Here is a 23,661-nt window from a genome sequence, read left to right on the forward strand (position 1 = left end):
GATGTGTTAGTAGAGTTCACAGCCTTATTACTGACCAAAGCCTCATTCTTCTACCCAAGGAGACAGGCAGATATCATTCATCCCAGTTTACAAATAAGATAATTGAAGGGTTACACGAGGTCACTTCAGGTAGATCAGAAAATAGAACCCAGGTCTTTAACATGACATATCCAGGTCTCTAATATGACAGAGCCAAGCCTCATCCACTTGCCAAAGCTCTGCGTGGGGCTCTGCTGTCTGTAACTATTGCTCTAACCCCTAGACAACATTCCATTCACAAATCCAGGACTAGGACCCAGGAATCCTTATAAACAGTGGAAAACTGGCGTCTCACAAATAGTTGTATAAACCACTGGTTAAGTAGGGGTGAGTTTACAAAGAAGGTAACAGCCTACTACTTCTATACCAATCTGAATCCTGGCCCCCAGTGTAGGAGTATTGCTGGGGCACTAATGTGCCCGGCTTATCCCTAGCTGCTGTAATGGCCCTTTGAGGCTGTAAGCAGCTAGTTCTAAGTTAGTGTAGTTTTTAGGATAATCTAATGTACTTCAGGGACCAATCAAGTTTGCAGTGGCCCCAGGATCAGGGAAGCAGAAAGGTGCTTCCCCTGCTGGTTCTGCACCAATCACATTTCAGCCAGAGCGGAGGATATAGCAAATTATTTTTACCCATTTGCCTTAGTTATTTCTACTTCATGGGTGTAGGCTCATGCGATAGAGGAAGGACCTATGGAGTAAGTAGAGAAGAGAAGGGAGGTTTAAGGGGAAATCCCAGCCAGGAGAAGTCCAGAAAGCAGCATTAGGAATGAACTACACTAGGTCCTGCTAGCCAACATTGTCCAATCTCTCTCCACTTACTGACTGCTCCTCCCCTCTCTCACATTCCTCTGTTTCCCTGGCCTAGGGTTCTACCTGAGCCCTATTCCATTGTCTGCTCCTTCTCAGCCCCTGACCCACACTCTATTCTGTCTCTCACCACTTGAGAAGCAGGCGCTCAGTAGGAGTCTGGAATCTGCTTAATGGTAAATCTGAGGCTCCCTTTACATTTTAACAGAAACAAATCACACAGGTTAGGGGAAGGAAGTTGCCTCTTAGTTTCCAGTTTAGATCCAAAACCACTCAGTAAGTTTCTCCTTCATGTTTTTAAGATCAGGACTACAGGAATTCTATTTACCGAGATGAGGCCATTTTGGAGCCATCAAACTCTGGGGATTTCTGAAGACAAGAATCAAGCAAAATGTATGTAAAAGGTGATAAAGTTAATAAAGTTTATGAACTAAGTGATTTATAGGATTCCAAAAGGAGGTCTTCAGTGAGACTATTCTTCTCAACTCAGTTCCAATCAGACACATCACATAACACAGCTGATTTAGTGAATTTGGCAGAAGTTTTAATCTCTTTATAGAAAAGATCATTATGTCTTACCTACAATACCATAGGCCAAAGTGTGAAGTCAAACTGAGAGCGCTAGAAGATTAACATGGAAAACTCATAAAAAGGTGACTTTCATTACCAGCAGCGCAGCCTCTTCACTTGCAATACAATTCAGTAATGAATATTTCAAATAGAAGTAGTGTGTGCTGATCTATGTCTCTTGCCTGAATGACTCCCTCCAGTCCAAAGAGCGGAAAAAGAAAAAATTGAAAGAAAAAGAGGAAGGAAATGGAGAGGAAAATACAAAATTAAAGATCTAGTCTCTTATCAACATGCAGGGATTTACACAGATAATTTCCATTAAGGCTAATGGAAGTTAAGCACATAAATTGCTATTGTATTAATGGGAGAATAAATCCCTTAGTTTCAAATATTTTATAAGTACAATAGTCTAACAGCACTTTGTGAGACAAAGTTTTGCAAAATTGGTTACAAGCAGACCTACTTTAAAAATAAATATAATATACACAAATGATATTAGGGATTTGGTATTTTTCATTCCTTTTTAAAATAAGGATTTTCAAATACATGCATTTTTCTCTCCCACCCCACTCTTTTCATAAGCTTCTTTTTTTCTCCTCTTTAACTCTACATGTGTTACTTTGAAGAGCAGCTAAAAGGTTTTAACAGAAGACTGTTTATGATGAACACGAAGGAATGAAATGGATGCAAGTTATGAAAAAAGGTCTCCCAAGCGCCCAAAATAGTAGTTCTGTTTCAAAAAATAAGAAAAATACTGAAACCTAGAGTATAATTTTGTTCACTTAATTACTGTACATTAAAATCTAAAATTAAACATTGTTATTCTTGGAAAGAAACCAAGAAAGTGAAATCTAAACTTGCATCTCCTGTTTGAAAGATATTCAGTTAACTATCTTTGGGTATGAGATACTAGAGGTTACAACAGGGACCTACTTAATATGACAAATGAATGACACCCCCTTACATTTCATCAAAGTGTTAATGAGGATGAATTTTTAAAAGAATCAATCAGTTCTGTTAATTTATCAGTATGGTCTCCAAACAATGCTGTTTTGCCTTTCCTGTTTGTATCTATAACCCTGCCCTATAGAGTGGCAGTAATGCTTGAAAGCTCTGTGTATGTCTATTACCTACCACAGTGATACCGAGGGATAAGGTGCCCCCCTTTTTAAGTCAGGTCTTCAGTAGGGAAAATTTGTATTCAATTCCCAAAACTCATGAGGTTGGCTTAAAAGTCATGGATTTTTTTTAGAAAATAAACTGTTGGATTTCTAGTGTGTTTCATTTTTGAGACTTTAGATGGAAACCACTTGTCCCTAATTTATGGTCATTTCATGTTCAAAATTCAATTTTAAACAGAGCCTCCCTGTTAACTGTTCAGAGGGAATGTGGAGTGATGTGATTTGCAAATCCCAAGCCTCACACAAGGCAGAACAGTTTAAATTAGGTTAATTAACCTGATAGACTACACCTGTGGAAGAGCCAGGATTTAAACAATTGATTGATAGAGCCCAGCTGAGAATAGGTGGGGTTGAAATAAAGCCAAGAAGTTGACAGCAGAAAGGGGCTACAAAGGAAGTAGTCTGCAGCTATCCCTTGGGAAAAGGTGTGTGCGTGTGCGCTCGTTCGGGGGCCATGGAGTTGAGTAGTCTAAAGTTACTCCCTGAGAGGAAGGAGTTTTTGCTGGTAAATGGAGAGAGGGAGGAGCCACAAGACATAGGATGGAAGCCAAGGAAAGAGCAGCATCTGGGAGGAAACAGACCACAGTTGCTAGACAGAGGGTCCCTGGACTAGAACCCAGAGTAGAGGGCAGGTCCAGGTTCCCCTACCAGTTACTTGGGGTAAGTGGTGCAGGCTGGACAGTGAAATTGGACACTGCCTGGGACAATTTCTCAATAGTCCTTTGACACCCTGGAAGGAGAAGACTATAGTGACCGGACTGGAAGGCCAAGCTATGAAGCAAGAGCAACCTGAGTCGAAGAGCAAGAAATAAAGCTGGCAGGGTATGTGAACAAGTAGCAGAAGGGGATGTAAGACCTGGATGGAACTAATCCCCAGAACAGCCAGGAGAAGGTAGCAGTGAGTGCATGCTGTTACAGGGGGACTTATTTACCGTCTCAACTGCTGAGGTGTGGAAGGTTCTATTGTCTTTCTCCATTGTCAGTTAATTCCTGCTCCACTTACATATGGTTTTCTGTTCCTCACATTCACCTGCCCCTATATTTTCCCTCCTTTCTTCCTCAGTCTCCTTTCCCAAACCCTGGCCTGGTCTACACTATGGGGTTAGGTCAAATTTAGCTGCGTTAGGTTGATTTTTCAAATGAATGCTTCCACACAACCAACCCTGTTCCACCAACTTAAAGGGCTCTTAAAATCTACTTCTGTACTCCTCCCCGGCGAGGGGAGTAGCACTAAAATTGACCTTGCTGAGTTGAATTTGGGGTAGTGTGGACACAAATCGATGGTATTGGCCTCTGGGAACTATCTCAGAGTGCTCCATTGTAACCGCTCTGGACAGCATTTTGAACTCCGATGCACTAGCCAGGTACACAGGTAAAGCCCCAGGAACTTTTAAATTTCATTTCCTGTTTGGTCAGTGTGGTGAACTCAGTAGCACAGCTGACCATGCAGTCCCCCCAGAATCACAAATGAGCTCCAGCATGGACTGAAAGGGAGACACTAGATCTGATTGCTGTATGGGGAGAAGCATCTGTGCAGGCAGAACTCCGATCAAAAAGAAGGAATGCAAATATATTTGCCAAAATCTCACAGGGCATGTTGGAGAGAGGCTACAACAGGGACACACAGCAGTACCGCGTGAAAGTTAAGGAGCTGAGGCAAGCCCACCAAAAGACAAAGGAGGCAAACGGTCGCTCTGGGTCAGAGCCCCATATATGCCACTTCTATGATCAGCTGCATGCCATTCTAGGAGGGGACCTTACCACTATCCCACCACTGTCTGTGGACACCTGCAAGGAGGGAGTCTCATGCAACAGGGAGGCAGATTTTATGGATGAGGAAGAGGAGGAGGAGAATGCGCAGCAGGCAAGCGGTGAATCCATTCTCCCCGGCAGCCAGGACCTTTTCATCACCCTGGAGCCAATACCCTCCGAAGGTGGGATCCCTGAAGCTGGAGAAGGCACCCCTGGTGAGTGCACATTTGTAACTACAGTACAGGGTTTAAAAGCAATAGTGTTTAATGTTTGATTTGCCCTGAAGAATTGGGATGCATTCGTGGCCAGTACAGCTACTGGAAAAGTCTGTTCTCATGTCTGGTGATGGAGGGGGAATCCTTCAGGGCCATCTCCATGAAGCTCTCCTGGAGGTACTCTGAAAGCATTCTGGAATCATTGCAGCACAAAGCATGGCAACAAATGGTCCTGGGTTTTGGTCACATTCAAGCAACATTCGGTTTATATCTTTCTGTGTTAGCCTTAGGAGAGTGATATCATTCATGGTCACCTGGTTGAAATAGGGGAATTTTTGTAAGGGAACAGTAGAAGGACCTTGTTCATGCTGGGCCGTTTGTGCTTGGCTAAACGGGATCATCCCAGAGAATAGCCATGCGGTGGGGTGGGGGAGGGTATGTGCTGCACATCCACCCGAAAACCACAGCCCGTCCTTTCAAATGTGAAACCCAACCCATTGCTTGCTATGGGAAAGGATGGTGCTGAAGTTTGAAACCATTCCCATATATTATGCGTAAGAAGCCAACCCCACATACCCTTTGCCTTACCATGGCTGCATGGAAACTGAATTCTGCCCATCCGAACATACCCTTTGCCTGGGATGATCCCGTTTAGCCAAGCACAAATGGCACAGCAGAAGAGAATTCTGCCCATCCACCCAACTCCCGTGCATCCAGACCTCCCATACCCAGACAGCCCGGCCAAGCCTCACACCGTACATCCAGAACCTCCCTAAGCCCCTCCATACCCAAACCCCACCCCATTGAACCTCAACCCCTACATCTAGAGTCCCCTCACACCCAGATTCCCTGTCTCCAGACCCCCAGCCCTGCACCCAGACCACCCCCCACTGAGCTCCCTGCACTCAAACCCCACTCTGATGAGCCCCACCACCCTGAGCCCCCACATCCAGACCCCCGCTTAGCTGCACACAGACCTCCACCCCACCAAGCCCCACTCCCCCAGCACCCAGACCCTTCTGCTCAAACCCCCACACCAAGACCCTTCTGCTGAGCCCCAACCACTTTCACCTGGAAGCCCCTTCCCCTGCACCTGGAACCTCCCCAACAATCCTCTGTGCATCTGGATCCCCCCACACCCAGATACCCCACTGAGCTGCCTGTACCCAGATTGTCCCATACAGAATCCTTTCATCCCACACCTGGATCCCCCAACACTTAGCCCCTCCACATTTGGATCCTGCCTGCCCCACACCTGGTGTACCTGGCATAGAGGGGCAGGGCCCCAAGGTGTTTCTGGGGCAGACCCAGGTCCAGGCCTTGTGCTGTGTCAGGGTTGGGTGAAGTCTGTGTCCCCCGGATGGGGAGGCTGCAGGGTGATCTCCCACCTTCATGCAGCCAGTGGCCTGTGCTCCCCACTGCCATGCTGGAGCCTCTGCATTTATTTATTGACAAATAACACTTGCAGAATTTTAAAATATTGTGTGCAGAATTTTTAATTTTTTGATGCAGAATGCCCTCAGGAGTAATGATAGGAAGGACTCCTTTATAAATAAACTGCACAAGATGTTGGACCAGAACAAGGGTCTCTGCGTAGTTTGTTGATCAAGACAGAAGTGGGACCAAGGAGGCCCTGTTACACATCCCCTAGCCTTTTTCATGTCTTCAGTCTCCCTTCTGTTTCCTCTGGTTCTTTTAAGTTTTCTCATGGCTCGCCACATTCACTTATACATGTAGTTTCCCTCCTATATCCTCTCATCTTTCCTAAGAGTAGCCTGGGTACAGTCTCATTGAAAACAATGGGAGTCAGCAGCCATTTTTACTAGAGGCAACCACTTTCATATGCAAAGGCTGTAGAGAAATCATGTCCATCTTGAAGAAGGGCAAAGTTTCACAAGTTTGATGCCAGAAATTGGGAGATCATGAGAAACTTAAACTACTGATATTTGAAGACTTATGATAAAAATGACAAGAGTTGGAAACTCTGCATTTACACCAGGGATCTTAACATTGCTATAATTGGGGGATTGACCAAATTTAGCAATGATGGGTTTTTTGTTTTTTAAACAAATTTCTCTAGTGTAAACAGTTTTTAAATATTTATTTTTAAAATAGTGTGTTGCAGGATATCTTTTCCTTTAAAACTTCTCAGTTCTGTTTTCATAGCTTAAGAAAATTGCTCATTTCAGAGTAATGCATCAATAGTTTGTTTTTAGATACTTTTTTAGATCAGAGTATTTTTATTCTGAGCAAAGCTTCAGTATGTTTACAGTGACATTAGCATAATATTTGATTCAATTTTCTACACAGCAAGCTATATTATAGTAGTATACGTACACGTTTTGGGTCTTTAATATGACAACCTGGGATCTTCTTACTGTTTTAATTGCTACAAACTGAAGTTTGCATGTTAAAATAGTCAGAAGATGAAGTGTGGTTATGTTCAGAAAAGTAGCTATGTGAAAGTCACATCTTTTTACTCCAAAGATCTGACTGCTGTTCAGCATAATATCTGTTTACTTTAGTGACAATTTAAGGGTTTGTTTTTTTTATGTCTTAGCACTGAGAGCCAATACACCATAGATCTGGATTCTATTCTAGCTCATGCAACATCGATAGAATGGTTAAACTAACTCCCGTTTCAGGGCCAAATTCTGTCCTTAGTTTCACCTGTACAGTACAAACATCCTTTACAGACAATGGGAGTTAGAGAGAAAAGAGAGTTCAATTGTTAGGGTGACAGCCTAGGAGACCCAGATTCAATGCCCTGCTCTGAAACAGATTTCCTTCATGTGACCTTGGGCAAGCCATTTAAGTCTGTGCCTCCCTGGAGGGTAGTGATTATTTCATCCTGTGGGACTTTCAGATAGCACCTGTAGTCAAATTCAGTTTACCTAAAAGTTGCCATAACAAATCAGACAAGTGATCCAGTTAGTCCAGTATCCTGTCTCTGACTGTGATCAGTACTGGAAACTTCAAAGACATTATAACCTTTGGAAACAGACAATTATGGAATAATCTGTTCATAGGGGAAGCTTCATTCTAACTCCCAACGGTTTGCAGTGAAATTATGCCCTGAAGCATGAAGGTTTACATCACTTGTAGTTTTATTCTATTCATATAACTGGATGTTTTCACTATCCATATAAACATCTAATCCTTCCTTGAATTCTGCTAAACTCTTGGCTATGATATTTGGTGGCCAGGAGTTCCATTGATTAATCATGTGTTGTACACAAAATATTTCCTTACATCAGTTTTGAATGTGCTGCCTTTCAATTTCAGGTTATGTTGATATTATAGTTGCATTTAAACACAGGACTGTAACAATAGAGGAGAATTTTGTCTTTACAAAAAGATTTAATCTTGTCTAGACCCAGAATGTAAAGAGTCAGTGTGGGAATATTCACAGTCAGTCAGGAAACTCAGTCATAGTCTGGTAGCTATAAAACTCTCAATCGAATATGAGACCCATCTCAGTTCCTTGGAGCTGAAAGCTTGTCACCGCATCTTAGCTCAAGACAATGTATCAATGTATGTCAGCTTTCATGGCCTGTCCTTGTACGTCCTCCCTTTTCAGTCAGTGTTCTGTTTTTATACAGAAGAACTTTTTTGTTCTTGGTACACGGAATGTCAAAGTTTTTATTAGCATGCTTAAACATTATATATGCTGTCTGTCTCAGATATTTGCACCTACCTATACCTAAACTGTATCTCCATTTATCAATTATTTGATTGTTTGCTACTGCTTGAAACAGTACAATCTTGTATATGTCCTTCTATAATTGTATGAAGAGTTCTTTTGATTCTTTATTACTTCTGTAAACTGCATCCCCTCCCTGTTCTGCTCTAGGTAAATATGCTTTTTTTGGGAAGAAACTTCGAATATAAAATCTACTTTCTCTCCCTGAAGTGCCAAACTCTCTATCTGCACAAGCATTCTGATTCACCATGTCTACAGTTTTTAAGGAAAAAGTACATTAAAAGCTGTCACAAAACCCCATAAAAATTTACAGTCAATTTTCAGAATAAAACCACACTTCAGCATATATAAACTTGGCAAATAATGTGAGGAAATTATGTAGCTGAATCTGTAATATTGCCCATTTTCCTTTTACCTAAGTTTTCTGAGCCACAATAGATGGTGGTTCAGCTCAATCAAAGGAGGAAGGGAACAGATACAGTTTAAGGGCCTACTCAGATTTTAGCAAAATGCTTAAAAAAATTAACTTACTAATATTTTCTCACCCATCCTTTTTGTCTCATTTTGGCTCAGATTAAAAGGTATTTAGGTTCTTCATTTCCATTTAAATCAATAGGAGTTAGGGCCCTAAATACCTTTGAGGAACTATGCCTTTGTTAATTAATCTCAATGTACTTTCGCTCAGACTCTTTTAAAAACACTTTCCAGACCTACCCATCACCCACAACCAAGATAGCACTGAGCTTCTCCTGTATGTAGCACCTGAAGTTCTAGCACAGGCTCACTGACACTGCCAAGGAGTGTCAGGGCAGGGGAAGCACATTACATCAAGATCCCCCACCAGCTACAGAGGCCTATTTCCTGCTGCTTCCATAAGTGGGTTAGGTGTGCGATGGTGATAGCTCCAACAGTGAAGTAACATTCATCGTGCTTACAGTCATGTGTGGCGTTAACGACATAACTAAGTCATCAGTAGCAGGACAACTGATTGATTGGAAAGAATTTCTGTCTATATGTGGTACAAACAATTTCTGAAACCTGCAATGTGAGAATCGGGTTAACAAAATGAGCATTTGGTAACTTAGCTTGTATTTTGCTAATAACTATCTTAATTACAAAAAACCAACAACAATCTGACTTCCAGATTAAACCCTGGGAAAAGTTTGTATTTTTTATATTTGTAAAAGGAGAAACTAAAATAGTGATTGGCATGTAAACATTTAAGTAACTTGTACAGTGATGTCTATTAGAGGGCTTTGGCTTTCTCAGTCATGGGATGCTCTTCCAGGAAGGCAGACTGCTTAGAAGAAATAGGGTCCACCTGACCAAGAAAGGTAAGAGCATCTTCGGACACTGATCCTCCAACCTAGTGAGGAGGGTTTTAAACTAGTCAAAGGGGCAGATGACAAAAGACCTCAGGTAAGTATTAAAGATCTAACAGAGGGCTAGATCTTGCAGGGGAAACAAATTACAAGTAGGGTAACAGGAGAACAAGAAGGAAAGTAGATGAATCTGCTCAATATCTTGGATGCCTATACACAAATGGAAGTAGTTCATACATAAGCTAAATTACTTAATTGGCATCGCTAAGACTTGGTGGGTATAGCTTATTCAGGAAGGACAGGCAGGAAAAAGAGGAAAGAGATCTTGCATGATACATAAGAAAATAAACACTTGTTCTGAGAGCCAAACGGAGGTGAGAGGTAGACCAGCTGAAAGTCCGAGTGGGATAGGAAGAAGACAAGAATGCCATTGTGATAAATGAAGTGGGGGAGGGGGTAACTCCCTTTTTATGAACACCCAACCAGCCAGTTAGCTGTAAAATCCCTCTTGGTAGCTGTTCTCTGCTTGCTTTACCTGTAAAGGGTTAAAAGTTCCCCCAGGTAAAGAAACGGAAGTGGGCACCTGACCAAAAGAGCCAATGGGAAGGTAGAACTTTTTAAAATTGGGAAAGAAACTTTCCCTTTGTCTGTTTTCTCTGGGCTGCAGGAACACGGAGCAGCAATGCTATAAGCAGGAATGCTGTGTAAGGTTTGAACCATGTATGCAAAATTATCTTCCATACCTAGAAGGAATCATTGGGACATGGAATGTTTAGATAGACTCAATCAGGTTTATTTCTTTATTTTGGCTTGTGGATCTCCTCTGTGCTAACTCCAGATGCTTTTGTTTGCTTGTAACCTTTAAGCTGAACCCCCAAGAAAGCTATTTTGGATGCTTAATTTTTGGAATTACTCTTTTAAAATCTAGCAAAAGCCTAAGTTCCAGATGTATTTTCTTCCATTTTGTTTTTAATAAAATGTACCTTTTTTAAGGACAGGATTGGATTTTTGGTGTCCTAAGAAGTTTGTGCATGTTTGATTAACTGGTGGCAACAGCTAATTTCCTTTGTTTCCTTTCTCAGTTCTTCCCCAAAGGGGGGGTGAAAGGGCTTGAGGGTACCTCACAGGGAGGAATTCCCAAGTGCTCCTTCCTGGGTTCAAGGGCGTTTTTTGCATTTGGGTGGTGGCAGCGTTTACCAAGCCTAAAGTCAGAGAAAAGCTGTAACCTTGGGAGTGTAATACAAGCCTGGAGTGGCAAGTATTAATTTTTAAAATCCTTGCGGGCCCCCACCTTCTGCACTCAAAGTGCCAGAGTGGGGATTCAGCTTTGACAGCGATCATGATGGGGGTCTACTGCAGACTACCAAATTAGTAGAGGTGGTGGATGAGGCATTTCTTGGGGAAAAAAAATGACAAATATCCAAAACTCAAGACTGGTGGTAATGGGGGACTTGAACTACCCAGATATCTGTTGGGAAAAGTAATATGGCAAAATGAAATGTCCAATAAGTTATTTGAATGTCTGGGACAGTTTGTTTCACAGGGTGGAGGAAGTAAGCAGGAGGTCAACCATTTTAGATTTGATTCTGACTGACAGGGAAGAATTGCTTGAGGATCTGAAGGTTGAAAGCAATTTGGGTAAAAGTGATCATGAAATGATGATTTCATGATTCTAAGGAAAACAGAGTGAGCCCATGGAGCTTTCTGTTCATTTGGTCTGAGAATAGAGAAGGACCCTCAAACAGCATGTCCTGGATAGTATTCTGGACTTCAGAGGGAAGACCAGAAGACTGCAACCAGGATGAGCTGTTCATGGCAACTGCAGAAGCCATAATTCTAGCTGCTGAGTCTGCTGCGTCCAGCCATGCCTGCAGTGATGGTCTCACGACTAGTCTGCCTTCATTATCCGGGGAAGAGAAGTCCTGCCTAGTTTTCTCCAGAAGCAGTTCTCTGAACTTCTCCATGGAGCCCTATAAATCATACAACCCCAGCTGAGCCTGTTAGTTAGCAATATGCAGCTGCACCCACCTGTCAAATCTTCCTGCCAAATAAGACCAGCCTCTTTGTGTTTTGATTTGGGGGTGACAATCTAGTGCCCCTGTCACATGCACGCTCTCATTAGGTGCTATCATAACTAATCAGCCCACTGGTGGGTAACTATAAAGGTCCTCAACCTCAGGAGGGTTCATAGTATTTTCTTTCTGCCCTTTTAAAGGTGGGAGGCAATGAATCTGCCATAGAGCCTTTACAGGCTCTAGTATTGCCCCAATAATTGGCAGAGCCACTCTGGAGGTACCCACAGATAAGATGTCAACCAGGCTAGGTGAGGACTCCCTGACCTCCTCAACCTCTATGCTGAAGTCTGCAGCCTCTCTCTAACAACTCCTGATACACTTTAAAATCATCAGGTGAGATTCTGGATAAAGCAACTTCATCTGGCGAGGAAGCCAAGAGGGGAAGGGGTAGAATTTCTTCTACTGGCTGCTGTTCTGCCTCTGGGACCTCTTCTTGATGCCTGGTACCAGACTTTGGAGATGGTGCCACCTGGTGTGCAGACATTGCCCTTCTAGATCAGGGCACTGAGTAAGCACAATGAGGGAAATACTTGGAAACTGGGGGGAAAGCTCAAGGGTTCCAAAACAGCCACTGATATAAGGCCGGACACCACTAGTCAGCCCACATTCTCATAGCAGTTTCCATTGAGGGGTTGAGAGGTAGACTGAAAGACAGGATCTGTGAGAATACTGGCATGTCCTGCTTCAGACTTACGAGATGTAAGATCCCGCCTCACAATGTAACAATGAAGACTTCCCTTCCTCTGATCATAGAGGGGCTAATCCAGTCAGGACCAGGAACCGGTGCCAAGAATGTGCTGATGGGTGGGGCATTGCAGGCTTCCCTTAGGATGGTACTGAGTGGCCACTTGAGTGGGAAGCAGGCAACTGCTGGTAGTGGATGGGGAAATGGTGCAGAGGGAGCCAACTCTTGTAATGATGGAGACACGGGCACCAAGAGGCAAAGCAGATTTCTTGCTGCCACAAACAGCTCCAGGGTAGTTGGCACTGAGATGGCATCCTGTTGTGGTGCCAAAGAAGATGACTGTGCTGCTTCTGGCACTAGGCTCAATGGTGGACTTGGCTGCGCTAAAGCCTTAGGCATGGATTTGGTGGAGGAGCACTTTGGTTTCAGGTGCACCCTATTCTTCTCCTTTTTGCACTTCTTATCAGATTTAGGGGGTAGAGACCCAAAGAGGCCTCTACCAGGAGAAGATGTCTTATTCCTTCCTCAGTATGGGCAATGGAGAGTGGTGCTGGGATTCCGCTAAAGCTGGAGGTGTGCTTCTCAGTGAAGCTGCAGCACTTGGCAGCAGTCAGCCTGGGGTGGCTCTTATGGTGGCTTGAGCAGGCCCTCCACCAGCAGAAATTTCAGCCTAGCCTTCAACTAGTACTAGCAACTCTAGTACCAGTCTCTTACATGGGCTTCACCCAAGCACTTCAGGGAGATATTGTGAGGTTCAATGGCAGAGGTCTTGAGCAAGAAGCACACAGCTTGAAACATGGTGAGCAGGGTTTATCTTGGTACCATAAGCAGAAAGGCCTCAAAATGGGGAAAAAAAGTCCAAAAACTTACAAACTATACTAAAATCACTAGACTAACTACAATACATACTGTTATACCCAATCAGAGACAACTCTTCTGGTATTAACAGAGTTCCAATGACCATTGTGAGTGGTAAGGAAGAGTGAAAGGGGGCTAGAAGTGTCTCTGCCCTTCAGCTGCATGCAGTGGTGTGCAGCAGCAGGAGGAGGGTGAGTTGCCCAATGGGTACAGCTGAGAGAAAAAGTTTCCACGTGCATGTGCATTCCACTCCAGCTACGTCTGGGGTGCACAGACACTGAGCGGAATGCACATGTGCAATCACTTGAAGAACAACTGACCAAGGATCATGATGGATTCTCTATCACTGGCTGTTAAAGATTGGATGTTCTAGAAGACATGCTCTAGTTCAAAATAAATTATTGCGGGGAAGTGCTATGGCCTGTATTATTCAGAAGGTCAGACTAGATTAACACAATAGTCCCTTCTGGCCTATCTCTGATATAGATTGGAATCAGACTTAGGGTATTATCATTTTGTAAAATATGTCCTTACCCTAGCCTTGTATACATGATTCAAATCCTTAACTTTGCCCATTGGCTTGCTGGACCTGCACTACAAATATGGACAAACATAAAACTTCTCACCTAGAGGAAGGGAAAAAAAATCTTTTAAACAAGCACCAGAAAGAGTAAGTGAAATGGATTAACTGGCTTGCTTAAGTTCACAGAGTATATACATACAACTCCTAGGTCTTACATTTAAGCCTTCAGATTCCCAGGCCCAGGCTTAACCCACAAACCTACAGCTAATAACTCCTAGACAAGTCATTTGGCTTTTCTATGCTCCAGATTTCCTGTCTGCAAATGGGGGTGATAAGTCTTTGCATTTCTTCACCTGTAGATTGTTATATGTGTTACTGACGCACACAGCCAATCCTTCAGCTGCAACAAAGGACCAGCCAGACATGTGCTGATGGCCCATTAAAGGGAATCTATTCTCCCAATGCCATCCCAGAGACTTCTCAGAGAGAGCACGTATGCAGTAGAGACAGCTTGATCAACGGGGACTGCAGGATCCCCATGTTACAGGAAAGATCTCTCCAGCTTGCTGGAAGAAAATATAAGAGGGGAAATGACATCATCACTTGGCCTCTCTCCCCCTCCAATTCAACACCTGGAAGAACATCTGGAGGACAAAGACTTTAAACTGGGAAAAGATGGTCCCAGGCTGGAAAATAGTCCCAGCCTGTGTATTAAAGAACTGTAACCTGCTTGTACCATCTGTCAGGATGAGAAAAGCTGTATGATTCAACTCTTGCTTAGATTAGACATTTAGAATTTAGAAAGCATGTTTACTTTTTTTTTTCTTAAGGGAACTATCTCTGACCTTTATGCCTACCACTTATAATCACTTAAAGTCTGTCTTTCTGTAGTTAATAAATCTGTTTTATATTTTACTTAAAACAGTGTGTTTTGGTTGAAGTGCTTGGGAAATCTCAGCTTAGTTTACAAAGGTGAGTATGTGTCCACTTGACACTCTGGCAGGGGTGAACTACTTTAATGAATGTGCACTGTCCAAGGCAGCCTTGAACAGTGTAACAGGGGACAGCCTGGGGTGTAAGGTTGGAGCTGGGGGGGAACTGGTTGGAGCCTTGCTATTGATGGTTCATGAGTGGCTGGAAAATCATTCATGTAACTCAGTTGGGTGTGTCCCTGCCGGTGGATGTCTGTGTAAGTGCAGTGCCTGTCAGAGGTTTGTAGGTTGACATCATCATTATAGTGTGAGCGGCAACCCAGGCTGGTGCATTTGGAGGGCTCAGAAGTCCCACAGTCCAGGTTGCACCCTGGGGACCTCATCACAGTTGGAAAGGTGCCAGATCTGACTAGCTGAGAATTCCTGCAACATAGGGGAGCTCTCAGCTAGTGCAGAGACAGAGCACTTGGCTTGTGCATCACTTCCTCCATTTGGCCACTGCTTGGGAAGGGTGTGAGGTACAGAAAGGAGTGTGGCCAGAGTTCTGTACTTTAGCAATACTCAGCTGGCAAATGGTCCCCCTATGGACAGTTGCTGTCTGGAATATGTTAGGACAGGCCCAGGCTGTGTTACCCAAAGCCAGGGCACTAAGCTGATCCACTAGTCTTGGAGACATAACTAATAACCCTAATTCCCTAATAACCACGCATCCAGACCCACTGCTGTGCCAAACAAAAGTTCAGCAAAACAGAGGATCTGGGCCATAAGGTGCACCAAGCTAACATAGAAAAATAGGTTCATTTAAAGAACCAAATTCTGCTCTCAGTTATACTCCTGTAAATCCAGAGTAACTGAAAAATTTGATCCAATTTAAGGTTTCTTGTTTTATAATACCTTTTGGATAGAACCAAAAGCAACTGACAAGTACTTGCTAACCAGTAAGAGTTCAAGAGAGATAACATTAGAAGAGTGAGAATAATGCAGCATGCTTTCAAATGTTAATTTCTGAGTAACTGGAAAAATCAGAGCCCAGTTCAAACAACTTTTAACATGCCTTTTATCGATCTTTCATTCTCAGAAATGTGAGACTTTCCCCATTATACATCAACATGGTATCACTTTCCTTTTCTTTGTTTTCAGATCCTTCCTTCCCATCCTACTCTCTACAGAAAAAGAAGTGTTACCATCTCTAGTATTCTGTTAACACATTTACGCCTTCCAGAATATTTGTGAACCATTACTAGAAGCCCTCTGATAGGGACAAGCAAGCCATGGCATCAACTTTTCCACATTCTAGAAGATGTGAATTCTCATAAGAAAACAAAAGAGGAAACTGAAATTCATTATATTGCTCTTCAGAAACAGACTAGCACTAATTTTAAGAATTGGTGGTAGTTATGTTTACCATCAATAATACACTGTTTTACATAACATTTCTAAAAGTCATCTGAAGTCTCAAAACTATCTGCAAGAACTTATGAGTAGAGCTGGGTGAAAGTTTTTGGACAAATAGTTTGACAAAAAACTGCAGTTTAGGTCGACCAACTGTTTGCGAATTTGGTACAAATTTGCCCAAAAGCTTTGATCCAAAACATTTTCTGGGCTAGATTCACAAGGGAATTTAATCACCACTCGCAAATCAGTGGAGTTGACACTTCCCCTTCACAATCTTTAGCACAGTGGTAAGAATAGGCTGTGGGAGACATAGGTTTGAATCTCCACTCTGGAGCCATTAAAACCTTGTCTCCTCCTTTCCAGCTAAGTGCCCTAACTACTGTGCTGTTGGCTATTCTGGGGTGCGTCTCTCCTGTTGAAGCTATTTCACTTTGAATAAAATACACTGGGCCTTGTGGTTAGGGTACTCACTTGGAAGGGATAGATCGGGCTTCAAATCCCTGTCCAAGAGCAGAGATTCAACTTTAGGTCTCCCACGTCCAAGGTGAGTGTCCCCTAAGCACTGGGCTAAAGGTTCTAGAGGAGACGCGCAGATATCATTTTCCTCTTCCTTTGTGAATCTAGCTCTGTAGAGATGCTTGGAAACAAAATGTTCATTTGATTCACCAACATACTTTTTCAATTTGCCAAAAATTCTGAAAAATGTTATATTATTCACCCAGCTCTGCTTATGAGTTAAGTCTCATAACCCCCATGTGAGGTAGGGAAGCATCATCCCCACTTTACAGAAGAGGCAATTAATGCACAGAGATGTTGTGTGGCTTGCCCCGGTGACAAATGAAGCCTGTGGCAGACCCAGAACAGAATCCTAGTGTCTTGGCTCACAATCTCACAGTTTAACCTTTTGAGACCATTCTTCTTCCCTTAGAATGGAGCCCCATTTTTCCCCCACCCACAGAATGTGTGAAGCCCATCAAAATCGGTATGATCACATTTATACTTTACCATTTTAACCTAAAATGATAAAAATACAACAAACGTGACATGCTAAAGGCTGCATCTACACTCGCAAACTGATAAGTATGAATCACAGAGTAGTGAATACTCAATTTATTTCTTTTATTTATGACTAGTATTACAATACTGCCCAAAAATGTGCTAGGCACTGTACTGTCATGATGGAAAACTTGATCCCTTCCCCCAAGAGTATACAGTCCTAAAAACCAAAAATTCAATGAAGAATTGTAAGAGGGATACAAAATACAAGCAAGGAGATCAGGACGATGCTTGGCACAGATCTTATTTTCCATGTTTGTTGCTTTTCTTTGTCCATCTGTTCATCCTAACTCTCCTTTATTTGGCCCTTTTGGGCCCCTTTTTTCTAGAGTTACTTGATTTTTTTTCATGAAAATATCAATTTTCATCAGCCTTTTTCAAAACTGGAATTCTTCTTTTTGACAAATAGAAAAACAAACACTTTGATCTTTTCCTTTCCTGCCCCCCTCCTTTCCAAGCTTCCCCACCTTCAGCCATCGAGTGGCAAAATGGGGTGGGGGGAGGAAGGGGAAGATAAAAGGGCAGAAAAGGAAAACAAACTTTCAAAACCAAACATTTTTGAACTAATAGTTTCTAATCAACAAAAAAAGTTCATAAACTGCTGATGAAATTTTTCACAAAAATGTTTTCTATTTTTTGTCCAGTTCTACTTTCTTCCATTATTTATTATTCACACTAAGTAGAAAAGAAAAAGCAGGGGAAGGCAGGTGATCATACAAGCAAAGCGATGCTTAGCACATGTGTTAAATTTTTATTTTGTTTCCTTTTCTACTTTTGGCCTTCCCCAATTCTCTATTTTCTTCTCTGTGTCCATCCATCCGAGTAGAGCTGCCCTTAACATGTAAAAGCAGTGTGGTGGGTCCAAGGGCAAGAGCTTCCTGAATGGCCTCACCTGTCTGTGGGGTGCTTAGTCCAATGAGTGTTGTTTCTCACTGCACTGATGTTATTCCAGATTTTCCCTCTAACCCTAACCCATTTGTTCTCAACCTGGTTCCAGTTGTCCCCACTTTTAGCCTCTTATGTCAAATCACTTTATCTCGCCTTCTCTCGATCTTATTAAACCACTCACATTGCGAGTGTAGATACAGCTTTAGAGAGTTATAATAATGAAGTCCAGCACCAGTGGAAAAAGGGCACTTAGGAAAGGAAGGTGAAGTTCTGGAATGAAAACTTTCACCTTTTCTCATGTCGAGGTTATTATTCATATATGCCTATTCTTGATAGGCCAGATCCATAGCTGGTATAAATTAGCATAGCACCATTTACTTCAATGAGCTGCACTGATTTATACTAGCTAAGGTGCTCAGCATGTATTTTTAAATAATCTCTATTAGCATAAGAAAATATCTTTGTAAAGCTATTCAAGCATGCATGAGCTCCAAAGAAGCCAAACAGGAGCTCTGGTATAAAACAGTGTAACCTCAAAAAAAGAAAAGGAGTACTTGTGGCACCTTAGAGACTAACAAATTGCCACAAGTACTCTTTTTCTTTTTGCGAATACAGACTAACACAGCTGCTACTCTTAAACCTGAAACCTCAAAGTCATTTGCTGTTCAAGTTGCACAAGAGAATAGAGGGATAAAAACGTACAGATCTCTGCCAAAAGATCACAGTCTTCTTCACCCACGTACAGGTATTTTTATTGTAATAAAGGGCTGCCCAGAAGGATTAAATCAGACTAGTAAAAACAAGAATACGACAGGTTTCAGAGTAACAGCCGTGTTAGTCTGTATTCGCAAAAAGAAAAGGAGTACTTGTGGCACCTTAGCGACTAACCAATTTATTTGAGCATTAGCTTTCCAATGAAGTGAGCTGTAGCTCACGAAAGCTTATGCTCAAATAAATTGGTTAGTCTCTAAGGTGCCACAAGTACTCCTTTTCTTTTTAAGAATATGACAACCAGTCTCCATTAGGATTTTTTATCTTAATACTATTGGTTATGCAAGATTTTTGCTTGAGTTAATTTTGAATCCACCAGGATACAACTACCAATATATTTATGTGTGGTCTTTTAATTGAGCTTACCTTTCCTTTCAGATCAGCACAGATTTCCTGTTGCTTTCTTCTATTATTAGCCAACATCACTTCTGTCTCATGAGCAGCACAGGCTTCAGCAATAGTCATTACTGCTTTCAGTAAAAAGGCTTTTCTAGCCTGAGCCCAGTTTAGAATCAAAGCTCTACGTTGATTCCTAGCAAAATGATGCTGGTCCCAAGCCTTTTCATGAGCAACCTAAAAAGTAAAATTTCAAAAAGATTTAAAACCATAGATAAAAGAATAAATAATTCTGAACATTAATTTTAATGACTTGTAAATTTAAAGTAAATTAACAATATTTCCATGGAAATGAAAATGTAGGTGCTGAGAGTCTTCTCTGAGGTGCTCAGCACCCTCAAATTTTCCTAACTTCAGCAGGATTTGAGTTGACTTCACAGGAAATACTAAACACCTTACAAAATCAGACCCTTAGTGACAAATTTCTGTGCTCCTTTATGGTACCATAGCTCCACTGACGTCAATAGAGTTGCAATAATGTAGCATAAAAGAGAATTTAATTTGCCTCACTATTTCTCCTAATGTGAAATCTACTGTTACCCCTTTTTGACCCCGGCAGTTGTTCAAAATTAAGGGTCCTGTCGATTGTTTTGGTTAGGAGGAGAAATTGATGATGGAGCCAGGTCACTTTGATGCAATCCCATTTATTTACAAAAATGTACAAAGTCCTGTTTCTCTGGACACAGAAGGAATCAGACAAATAGGAGATAGTTTCTTTGCTGCTGAAAAAGGCTTGGAACTGTGAGCATTCAGCCAAAAGGTCTCTCTTTAGGCTTTCCTCAGGGCTATGCTCCCAGCACTTGTTCAGGCTGTATCCTTGGCTTTCCCCTCCTTCTCTGGCTCTGCTTCTCTGGTCTTTATGCCCATCTTTCACAGACACACACATCTTCACAAACAATAGTAGCAAAACCCCTTTGCCCATATGTGCCTTTGTTTTGGGCGGAAGCTGCTGTTTCAGCTGTCTGTTTTTTAAAGGAGCTTAACTCATTCTTACATTTATCCCAAAGGAAGGGCAACTGTTACAACCATTAGCTTCAACGTGTTTTAACCCAATCCATAAAATACTAGGAATAAATTTTGGTTCTTCCAACAATGTATGTCAAAAAAAGGGGAGATGAATCTTTAATCTCCTCAAAGAGTCCAGGAGCTGTACTATTACTTCCCCTCACCCACTCTTCATTTGCCTCATCTATTCAAGGCTTGAGGCTTCCGTGAGAACAGGATCAGGGCCTTACTCCACAAAAATCCATTGAAATCAACAGGACTACTATCATAATAAGGCATGACGGTGTGAGGAAGATGAACAGAGTCAGATGCTCAGATTTTATCATTTTCGGGACAGGGACTGTCTCTTACACCGTTTATGTTTCATTACTAGCACAACAGGGCCCCAGATCTCGGTCAGGATTTCTAGACACTATCATGTAAACAATAATGCTACAATTGCCCCTTGCATTTATCCACAAAATGACACAATATTTGACAAGCATGCCCATCTTAAAGCCGATGAAGTACCAAAACAGGCAACAACTCTTAGGAGGAAAAAGGAAAACATTCAACAAACTTTTTAAAAATATATATGTATCTGAAATATCCCATATGTTAAAACCCATCAGATTTTAGTTCATTATTCAAAGACTTTCCCACTATGAAGCACTTTAATTTTTAAAACACTTTTGTCTAATATCCAACTGTTAGCATTTTACCTGTGTTTCATAAAGCCTAATATATGCTAATTTCACACCTGCCAAACATTCAAAAAAGAAACAAATATACAAGCTTCTAAAATATGCTGCCAATCACTAATGCAGAATTAAACAAACCCAGTTTAGTTATGCTAATATTATGTAACTATTTTAAGAATTAGTTTTAGCACTGTTGTAACATTTCTATATTTAGAATGCTGAAATACAGTTGGTTAAGAGAATAATAGTTTTGGATTTTTAAAAATGGACCCTTTCAAGGCCTAAAATTAGACCTGCACATTTTATTTTCATGTATGTGACACGAGGCCCATGCTCTCTCATTGTATCTTCCAGCTCAGTTCCTGGGAGCAGGAGAAGTATTGAAATTCACAATAAATTATCCTAGAGGGATTGATCATCATCCCTTTTTGTTGCAAAAGAGCATGCAGAGAAAAAAAGATGCTCCCTTTTGCACATTTTTTCATTCTGCCCTGAAAAGATTTATGGATTCCATAAACTACTATAGAGCGCAACCCCCCGCCAGCAATCCATTTTGTAAGGCATTACGCTTACTGAAGGCATTTTTGGTACATCTCTTTTGCTAAAATATACTCTTTTTAACAGTTCGCGAAAACCTTCCCCCCTTTTCCCCTCAACTGTATGCTTTGGAATAGTTAAATGATTGGTCCCAGAGTGTAACAATACTATGTCTGCTCATGAGAAGAGAATAGGGAGGCAGAGTGCAAGGATAGTATGGTGTGCACATCAACACTTATAAGTACAAACTATCCTAGCAAGCTGAATTGTTGTTGTTGGGTTGTCCAGAAGAGCAGATGCAATTAGAAAAGTGCCACAGGCCTTGTTTTGGAGAGGTGATAAATTTTCAGAATTCTCTTACAGGTAACTGAGCAAACTCAGCATGAACTGGGATACTCAGTCTTGACTGTATTTATAAACACAAAACCTTTCTTTTAACCACTATAAGTGGATTAATTTCAAAATATAATTTTTTTCTCCTAAGCTTTGGTAATAAAGTGTATTAGTCTAGTACTATTTTTAATCAATTTTTTGAAAAGGGAACTTTCTAGCATATGAAGTGGCACTGACCAGATCATGCCTAGATTTGTGAGGCAGATGTCTCTGTAGCATATCCAAGTACAGAGTTCTTCTGCTCTGAAGGTCACTTGGATACTGATTTATAACAGTCTGATAAACCCAGTGATCTTCTTCACTCCAGCCAAAGTTCCTGTAAGCAATCAAATCCAACATAAATTTTAAACGAATTAGATATGAAAATCATAAAATTTGCATTTGATTTCTTTCTCTAAGGCCTGTCCCCGCAATGGGCTCTGAGTGAGCATACTCCTGCACCTGAGTGGAGTCCTGTTAACATCAAAGGAGTTCTGCATTGATACTAGGGTCTTCCTTCATGAAACTCATTGCAGGGTCAGGGAACAGATATATAAATTGTCTTAATTACAGTAAATGGCATTTCTAAACATGGCTGTTTATCATGTCTTTATAAAAGTGAACTGTTTTTTTCCTAACTTGGCTTTATAGTAAAAGAGAATAGAACTATATTGTTTTTCCTAAAGTAATTACAATAATATAATATTTTACAAGAGATGGAAAATATGGGGTAAAGAAGGAAGGAGCTCATATCTATCTAGGTTCTTTCATAGCATTCTTTAACATCGTATCTGTGCACCAATGAGATGATCTTATAGTATCCGAGTATGGCTTAAGGCCACACTTAAATTGATTTTATAAACTTCATTGGCCAAAATGGCATGACCAAGGTACAGAGACTCAGAGAGACACAGAAATGTACAACCTTTTAAAATAGGATGACATAGTAATTAAGTCTGCATTCAAGGTCAGATTATGCTTAGCCCCTGTACAGGTGCACAGAGGATACAAAAATGTTGCCCATACACAGGTCAGGTATGACTAGACTTATAGAAAAAATGGAAAAGGTGTGTGCTAGGACAAACACGACAAAATAAATCAATGCTTGTGAATTGTTCTTGGGGAAAAGAGAAAATAACAAAACCACATTTTTTTTTTTGTCCTGGACTTCGTCCTAGTCCTTCTTTAATGAGTTCAGTCCCTCCCCAACCTTAAGGCTATAAAGAAGAAACAGTTACATAAAGTAAAATAAAGACAGCAGAGGGTAGTTTGCCAAAACTTTGAGGAGAGCAGTCAGCACTCCTATTTTCTCCCATGTCTCTCCCTATCTGCTGGGAAGGTGGTTCCTGTGTATCTGGAGCCATTCCTCAACAGGCTTCACCAGAACCCTGAACTACATTTCTGGCTGCCCTGAAGACCATAATTTCCAGCCGGCTGTGTTCACTTGGCCGCATGAAAGAGCAAGACGCTGGCTAGAACCATAAAAGGACCAGCTTACCACTACGAAGAGATGGGAATTCCAGCCCTCCTTGCTTTAGGGTTGCCACCTCTGAGGTGCAAAAACCCCACAAGACATCTAGGATGATCCTGAGCCCATAAATCTGGACAGATTTCTCAGGACAGCTCTCTCAGAAAAGGGCTGATCTTGGGAAAACCTAGCCAGGAGGAAACCCTATCTTGTTCCTGGAACTCTGGCCTCATCCCCAGAAACAGTGATAGTTGTATTGATTTTCCCAAACCCTAAACTGCTTCCCTGAAGCCTCTCAGTAAGGATGTTTTTCTATTCCACAGGTATCGTTCCTGGAATAGGATAGTGCTGACCCAAAGGGGTCCCTTCAGGCCCTAAAAAGCCATTACAGAGAGAAAGAAAATAAGATTGAGAGAGAGACAAGATACAGTG

General features: G+C 41.7%; 1 protein-coding gene across 6 annotated transcripts in view; it reads right to left on the reverse strand.

Annotated features, from left to right (window-relative positions):
- Nucleotides 1-23,661, reverse strand: part of CCDC148 (coiled-coil domain containing 148) — a 171,516-nt gene that overhangs the window by 51,069 nt on the left and 96,786 nt on the right. For all 6 annotated transcript variants that reach the window (XM_078847931.1, XM_073305533.1, XM_078847929.1 and 3 more), the window contains exons 9-10: nt 21,960-22,098; nt 19,138-19,344 (exon numbers count right to left, since the gene is read on the reverse strand). In XM_078847931.1, the coding sequence (XP_078704057.1) occupies nt 19,138-19,344; nt 21,960-22,098 (346 nt within the window). The remainder of the gene's footprint in view (nt 1-19,137; nt 19,345-21,959; nt 22,099-23,661) is intronic.

Source organism: Lepidochelys kempii, chromosome 11, assembly GCF_965140285.1.
Source record: "Lepidochelys kempii isolate rLepKem1 chromosome 11, rLepKem1.hap1, whole genome shotgun sequence".
Classification (NCBI taxonomy): Eukaryota; Metazoa; Chordata; order Testudines; family Cheloniidae; genus Lepidochelys; species Lepidochelys kempii.